The sequence below is a fragment of the Lissotriton vulgaris genome, chromosome 12, assembly GCF_964263255.1.
Source record: "Lissotriton vulgaris chromosome 12, aLisVul1.2, whole genome shotgun sequence".
NCBI lineage: Eukaryota > Metazoa > Chordata > Amphibia > Caudata > Salamandridae > Lissotriton > Lissotriton vulgaris.
This window is the reverse complement of record NC_141700.1, coordinates 129,535,727-129,544,235: the sequence shown is the minus strand read 5'-3', so window position 1 is coordinate 129,544,235 and position 8,509 is coordinate 129,535,727. Positions and strand designations below refer to the sequence as shown.

Genomic DNA, 8,509 nt, shown 5'->3' with positions numbered 1-8,509 from the left:
CTCAACCGCAGCAAACACTCGAACAAAGTATAAACCTGGCAGGTAAAAGCGCAAAGCTTCCAGCGGTTTACAAAACCGAAATGAATGATTGGAGTTGGTGCGCCTCCCAGAACCTCTGGCGGCGCGCGCCTGCCTCCCAGACGGGACGCAGCACTCCGCCCTCCAGGTGCCGCGCGCGCGCGCCACGTCAGAGCGCGCGCCCTCCCCTCTGCTGAGCGCGCACGCGCCCCTGGAGCCAGCTCCGCTGGAGGCGGCGATTCGAACTGAGGCTTCACTTCCACCCGAGATCTGGAGCCGAGCGGGCGTCCGTCCCCAAAGCTGGCCTGCTTCTGGCGCTGCGGAGATTGTCACCGAGGGGCCCCCGTGCCCTGAGCGCGCTCACGCAGCACGGGAGTGAGCCACCCCCCCTTGCCCGCTGCAGCCTGGGATGAAAACCTCTGCACTTTGGGGCTACTCTGGCCGTCACTGAGGACTTTCCCTACCTGCCACCGAAGACTACCTCCCTGGAGCCCTTCGCTGCGTGCCTCATTTTTTTTTACTACACTCTTCTAATTCCGACTTTTTTTTAGTTATCTTTGTCTCTCACTGGCTGCCGTAGACATACCCCCACCCACTTCTATTTCGTATGTTATCCCCACTATTTTAATCCAGCTGCTTTTTTTTGTTAAACCGCACCTCCCCTAATTACTTCCTCTGGATTTACCACAAGTTTTCTTTGTTTACGTCCATGGGCAGGTAATTTCACCCACCACTCTCAGGCCTATGCTGGGATCACCGGCTAAATAAAAAGGTCCTGCTTACCCAGGCATGTCCAAAATACCTTGTCTTACAACACGTTTCCCTTTCACCCCCAATTACCGCTTAATATACTCGGTTTACTCCAAGAGACACCTAATTTGTACAAGAACCTCTTTAACTCCATAAGATACATGACTTAAGAGAAGACCATTGGTGAACCACAATGGTTTAGATTTGCACATGACCCCTCTGCTCTCTGGAATGACTTAAAGCTCTAATTTGCTTCATTCCCTGCCGCTCCTGTGTTCACCCTCAACAGATCCTCTGTTAAGTTTGTTTCCAGAGTGTGGAGTCCTACTTTCCTTTGACCCTAAGATGCTGCTGTGGGCCTTCCTGGCTGCTCTGGTCGCCCTTCTGTTCCTCCAACGTATCTGGTGGCCCTATCTGCCCGCAGACCTGGCCTTCTACATGCGGCTGATGCGCTGCATGCGGGAAGTAAATTCCTGTATACGCCAAGGAGTGTGTACCATGGTCCATCGGTTTGCGCTGCGAGCTCGAGCAATCCCTAACAAGACCTTCCTGATCTACGAAGGACGTCACTTTTCATATGGCCAGGTGGAGAGCTTGAGCAACCGGGTGGCCAATGCCTTGCTTCCCCAGTGCCGCAGTGAGATTCCTCTTGGCTCTCAGGAAGGACACCCTGGCACTTTGCAATCTGGAGACACCATTGCCCTCCTCATGTCCAACGAGCCTGCGTTCATCTGGGCCTGGTTTGGGCTGGCCAAGCTGGGCTTCATTGCTGCCTTCCTTAATGTCAACGTGAGGCACGGTTCCCTCCTCCACTGCTGTCGTACATGCGGTGCCAAGGGGCTCCTCGTTGGAGAAGGTGAGAGCTGGGGCGGCGCGAGGGATGCCATTTGCAATGTACCAGTAATGGGACACTTTTACATTTTAAACATTTATTTGTGAATTTCAAACACCAACCGGTCATGGGTCTGTAACTAACACTAATGGCATATTCAACCTATTACATGCGTCCTGCTAACTGTCTTCCCCATAAAAGTAGACTATTAGTGGATCTCTTGATGAAATAGAATAAATAAACTTTCATATACTTAATGGTGTGTATGTGTGTATATATATATATGTATATATGTATGTGTGTGTATATGTATATGTATATATATATATATATATATATATATATATATATATATATATATATACCCTTTACATGGTACCTGTTGTCTGGATCTATTTAGTTTGTCTCTCTATGTAACGTCATAGTTTGACTCAGCATCGTGTGTTGTGCATAGTGAGAGAAGTATATTACATTGCTTATGCACTTGTATGATATCCTGTCCATGTTGTCTAGCTTTGAAAGTCAAATTTGTAGTCCACAGGTAGTTTAATTTTACAAAGTGAAGTTTCCACTAATGCATATTATTTTTCGGTTTAGAAAATGGTACCTCATACACTGATTGGCACTTGCACTTTCTACTAGTTTGCAGCTTTTGTAATAAGTGAATGAATTCAATTTGTAATACTCTGAGGAAAAAAAAATTGAGCCAGTGACTTGATGTTGCCAAACGACAGACTTTGAAGCACTGGACCAATGAGAACTGAGATTCGTTTCTGCATAGACTTATCTATTTGCGCAACAGTAGTAACATTGTTGCTCTGTGAGTTTGTTTTTCATGATTGCTGTGCTCTAATATTCATATTGTTTAACTAGTGAGTACTTGAACTTTTATTATTTTCTGCTTAGCCTTTTTACAGCATGTCACTCTTGGTAATCACGTCATCTCAAAATGATGCGCCACATTTCTTGGTAAATTATTACTTGTTCGCTGTATAGCTGGCAGGTGGTGAGTTGGGTCAAGGATGGCAGAGAGGTATCACCTCTGATCAGGAATCAGTGCCTAGACAACTTTCACATCACCAGTGTGGCTGACTACACCGAGTGCACGGCAGCTGAAGGAAGGGGATCTACAAAAAAAAAGACACCAAGACTAGTTAGTTTTCTCTTAACCCGGCTATATCTACATCACCACCTCAGGTGCTGTTTGAACTCAGAGTAGACAAGCCAGCACGGCAAGGAGAAGCTAGCTGACCGAGGTGTACCAGGACTTGAATGATGTGGTGGGCAAGCTGGTATAGCTCATGTTATCAACAACCTTATTGTTCATAATATTATCAAGTGTACGTTCTAGTGAGTGCACATTTATAAAGCGCTAAAAGGAACGTCCAAAGGCATCGTGGCGCTTAAAAAAATTATGCGGAAAAACACCATAGAACGTTCTTGCTTGTAATTTCTTAGTTTTTACACAGTGAAAATTCAACAGTTTAACGTTGTGCGAAAATATTTTGGCCAACCTTTTTGCTGAACATTTTAAGTTGGTTACCAGCCTAATTCAAAGTGACAAAGCAGCATACTTGTCACGTTCCGTTTTGCATACCACCGATGTTCTGAGAGATGAAACTAATAAGAAACAAGAAACTGTACGGGGGGAACATGATGAAAGCAGATGCCATTAACAAGCTTAAACCTTCTCATTGGGATAATCTCGGTGCTTTATTTTGGAAACTGCTGCTTTGAATCTCCGAATTGTTTGCTAATTACAAAACGTACCAAAGTTCAATGTCCCAGGGGCGAATCTCTGACCAGCAGAGCTCGCCGCACCAGCGCCCCTGCACCACCTTTGCTTTCTGAGAAGTCAGGCATTGACCTGTAAACTGCTGTGGAATGAGTGACGTTTTATTATTTTGCAATCTGCGCATTTGGCATGGAGCCCGTCTTAAAACATGGGTGCATGGGCATTCAACAAGTCATAGCAGAGGCCCTTTCCTCCTAGATCATGGGCTAGTCGCAAGTTGTGATGGGTGCAAGGAATGAAGAGATGTAGTTGAAGTGAAGTCCTCTCCATTGAAAGACACAGTCATGTAAGGCAAAGTGTGTCTGCAGCATGGAGATCGACAAAGATGCAAGTGTTATTATACCTGGCAGAGGAAATATGACAATATGTAACTTCTCTAGTAGTCAGGGTTTGCTGGTGGCCTAAATATGGAGTTGATGGTCGAGGCAACAGGAACGATTAAGTGCTGATTTTAATGCGATGGAACAAGCAGGTCTTCTTGCTGTGCCCTTGATCAGTCAGCGGTGACTCAGCAGTTCTTAAGCAAGAAACTTGTTCACCATTGGTGTCCTAAGGCCTTTGGTATGATTGACATGTTAAAAAATGCAATAAGCGCACTTTTTGGGTCTTGGTTGCCCCGGTGTAGCATGGTCGAAAAGTTAGTCTCAGTCTAGAAGTGTTGCAGGGTTAAGAATTTAGAATCTGTACAAATCAGTCAAGATAACACTTAACGGTCAATGTACATCCAGCGCTACAGCTCACAAAACATAGGTTTTTGTTGTTTACATTGTAGCTGAGTGGAGCAGTTAAAATGATAACTAATGCACACCAGAAGGGTCTGGCATCCTCTGAGGATGAGATATAAATCCAGAGTGTTATAATGGCACTACTGTCTCACGACTTATCAATGATGTTGTAGAAAGCCTTGTGACTCGCATCAAACGTCGCATACTTCTTCTCTTAGCAGACACCCGGGGGCAAAGAGCTGCCGCCCAGTTTAGTGAAATAGGCCAACTCAGGTTGGTTAATTAACAGACAACAAAAAGTCTCACAAATCCATGCAGGTTTCTGTTAAAGGGAGAAAGAGGGTTTGATGAAAATATTTTGTTCGTGGCACTAGTTTGTACCGGAGCCACACTTTGAATAACCAGATATTGTTCACAGTCGGCAAAACATAGATTTTTTTTTCTCTCCAGCCCCCTGGCTGTCTCATGGAGTTAGTGCATATGCTTGCAAAAATGCTGCAGAACCGTACTAAACAGCAATTAAAAATGTATGAGCACCCCCCCCTCCCCTTTTTAAATGCTGGTGCATTTGTACACTCCACCCTTGTTGGTTTTCTGAGGACCTCCTTCAGAAGCAAAGATGATTACGAAGAGACACCCTTGTTTTTTGGGAGGTATTCCCAGGCACCATCAATACCCCATCCTAGAGGGTGCACTAAATGGACACACAGTGTTCTACCTCTAGGCCCAAGCACAGCTAGCTCACTCCTTGATGGTCAGTTAACCTCTGTACCTACTTGATGATCTCTTGCAGATGCACGAGCCACATGTCCAAGCCCCGTGCCACAGTGGAGCGGTTCGCTTAGCTTTACCTAGGCAGAAAATATTGGTCTGAGTAACATGATCTGCAGAAAGACCCTCCTGCCCATCTTCAGCCCTTACTGTAGTATGGAAGTGAGAAGGTACTTGAAAAGAAAGCACTTGCACAAGGGCAGGTACTTAATACATATTTGTATTCTTTGCAAACTGACTTCAGAGACCAGTTTTTACAATGTTTCTCTCTGCAATTAACTCGTAGCCAGGTAGCTCAGCAGGCTTGGCCAGAGGTACACAGCTTGATACTTGCAAACCACCCACATTCTACCTGCAAACTCACCACCCAAAGAAATCCCTGACACCAGTACCTTTACAGTTGCCAGGAGCTAAATGAAAGATAAGGACAAAATATATCCACTTTAACATTCAAAGCCCAAATGCCAACATTCACAGAACCCGCCGAGGCTCAGTTGAAAGTGTAGTTACTCTAGTTTTCCAATTGAGGACCTGGAGACTAGGTACAAGGACTGTCTTCTTTGGTAGACTGACTGAATGTCCAGGGTTGAATCCGTGAGCACCAGCCTATATATGCACACCATTAAGACAAGTTCAGCGTGCCTGTTGTATCACCCTCAAACTGTTGTGGTTACACCTATGGAGAAAAATAAAACTGGTAAGTATCTCTCCCTCTGATAAGCTAACTTATTCATGTCAGTACAGGCGAGTTAGGCAAAATCTGTCATAGATTTTCATATCTGCTGGTGATGCAGTAGAGTCCTGTCGGATCCCCAAATCTGTATACTCAGTCAATTATTGATTGCATTATATTTGTATTTATTATAAACCAGTCGTTCGCACATAATGTGAACAAGAATGACTGTAAAACCAATGAAACAAGTATTATGTCGATTAGGGCAAAGGTTAAATAAGCCACAATCATAGTTCATCACCCATCTATAACTAGCTAGTCTAATCCCTAGCTAAGTTAGTACCAGTTGTCTAACAGCATGGGTATATCGGTTTATAGTCGTATGCCAAGTCATGTAGTCTGCTCATGTACTATAGTATGACGCCAGGCCTAAAGTCGACTTTCCGTAATTCGTCAGTCAGTTCATGTGATTAACCTCAGCCCAAACATCAGCATATTGTATACAGCATGTATATGTATATATGTTCACATAAGAAACCAAAGGTTACAGGTACGTTCTAGTTCGGCTCAGATTTCACTTGTACAAAACCATTGAAATTCAGCAGTTCTAGTTAGCCGAGCTAACTATAGCGTATGCTCTTGCAATGCACTGCTTATGACCTCACATATTACATCAATCATGACATGGTCAGTGACATCACTGATGACACCTCAAAATACATCACTAATGACATCATCCAGTTTTCTAAAAGATCGAGTTTTAAACCTGTATACTAAGGTACTACGAAAGTTAAATTATTATTATGCTTTCTGTACTACTGAGTGATACTATTTCTAACCTATATTATATAAGCGTTTTTGGATTGTATTTGTGTGTGAGTGGGTGTCTGAGTGCCTGTGTGAGTGTGTTAGTAGCTGGTGAGTGGGTGTGTGTGAGTGGCTGTGTGAGTGACTGTATTGACGAGTAAGCGTGTGTGTCAGTGGCTGTATGGGTGAGTGAGTGGCTGTCTGCATGGATGGATGTGTGGGTGGGTGTGTAAGTGACTGTAGGGTGAGTGAGTGGGTGTCTGAATGCCTGTATAAGTGAGTGCCTGGCAGTGTAAATGACTGTAAGGGTAAGTGAGTTGGTGTGGGAGTTACTGTATTGTAGAGTGAGTGTCTGTGAATGGATGTATGGGTGAGTGAGGCGATGTGTGGGTGCTTGTATGGATGTTTGGATGGGTAGATAAATGGTTGTGTGAGCGCTTTTATGGGTGAGTGAGTGGCTGTGTTGAGGCTGTATGGTAAGTGTGTGTATGAGTGGCTGTATAGGTGAATACGTGGGTGTGTGAGTAGCTGTATGTGATTAGCCAACTATAATGTCCCTGTAAGTTTTGCTTTTTTAAGATACTTGAGTTTTTTTGAATTTTATTTCTTAAATGTAACTGAACACTAGCATTTTTCAGTGAGCGAGTGGGTGTGTGTGTCTGAGGGCTGTCTGTTATGCCTTTCCTGCTTATTTTTCTGCCTCTGTTGTACCTCTCCCTGTTAGTTTCTCACCTTTATTTTGCCTCTTTCTGCTCATTGCTGACCTTTTATTTTGCCTCTTTTTCTCACTTTTATTTTGCCTCCTGCTGCTGACGTATGATCTTTCTACTAGTTTCTCACTTTTGTTTTGCCTTTCTGCTAATTGCTGCCCTTTATACTGCCTCTTTCTGCTAGTTTTTCACCTTTTATTTAGCCTCTTTCTGCTCCTTTTTCACCTTTTTTATTTTGCTTTTTCTGCTGGTTTCTCATCTTTATTTTGCCTCTTTCTGCTTATTGCTGCCCTTTATTCTGCCTCTTTCTGCTCGTGTTGCACCTTTTTATTTTGCTCTCTCTGCTAGTTTCTCACCTTTATTTTACCTCTTTCTGTTTTTTCCCCCGAACCGTGGGGGAGCCTCAAGGCCACCCCCGCACAGCCGGCCCCCACTTCCTGTGGGAGCTGGCATTGCTGTTGCGCAGAGGGAGCTTCTGGAAAGGCAGAACGTTCTGTTTCCTCTCTTTCCCTGCCCGCATGTCTGTGGGCAGGGAAAGAGATGAAACCTCTCAAGGACATAGCAGGAGCCGGCCCTAGGCTGTGGCGGTCTCTACGTCCATTATTGGCTCCAGGAGGGGGGGGGGGGGCGCACTGCCCCGCTCCTTTGATCTGAATGGGCTGGCCCCTGGTAGGTGGTGGTCTTCGGACCGAATATGGCCAGAGAGGGGGGCTGCAGAGCCTCCACCCAGTTTTAATTTTATTATAGACACTGTGGAGGTGGTGGTCCCCTGGGCCCAAAACGCGTGACCCCCCCCTTACTTTTAATTTAGCCCCGGGGGCTGAAGAGACCCCACAGTACTTATTATTCTTTTTTTTTTTCTACTTTTTTTTAACTCCTTCTCCTTCTTGCAAACCCAGCTTTTTTTGCCTTTCGGGGCCTCCACGAAGAGGCCTAGGGGTCAGGGTATCCCTACCCAGCCCCCTTCTCAATTTGTTTTTTTGAAAGTTTTTTGGGAGAATCGACTGAAGCAGAGCCCCAATATGGTTGCCAACACTTTCTGTTTGAAGAGTTGGCAGCCAATCATATTTCAGCATGGAGACTGTCGGTTTCTTGTCCCTAGATATGCAATTTTTTTATGTCTTAAAATCTCTATGGAAATTAACATTGGAAAAACACCTTTTTCTTGGCCATCGCTTAACGGATTGCCCCTAAACTTTCTATGCACAACAAGAAGTACTGGCTCACTTTTTAACGAAAGTTTTGTTAAGATTTGTCAAATGGCACCAAAGATGTACAGAAGTAAAACACTTTTCATATGTCAAAATGGTCCTAAATATAACTACCTACTGGCAGCTGCCTTTAGGATATTTAATGAATACATATATAATGTTCTCACCCACTCGGGGTGAAGAACGAGCCACTCCATAGCAACATTTCACTACAATA

General features: G+C 44.5%; 1 protein-coding gene across 1 annotated transcript in view; it reads left to right on the top strand.

Moving 5' to 3' along the window:
- Window positions 1-237: 237 nt before the first annotated feature.
- Window positions 238-8,509, top strand: part of SLC27A3 (solute carrier family 27 member 3) — a 202,614-nt gene continuing 194,342 nt past the window's right edge. Inside the window, exon 1 of the mRNA XM_086947562.1 lies at window positions 238-1,624. Within this exon, the coding sequence (XP_086803688.1) occupies window positions 1,114-1,624 (511 nt within the window). The 5' untranslated portion in view covers window positions 238-1,113. The remainder of the gene's footprint in view (window positions 1,625-8,509) is intronic.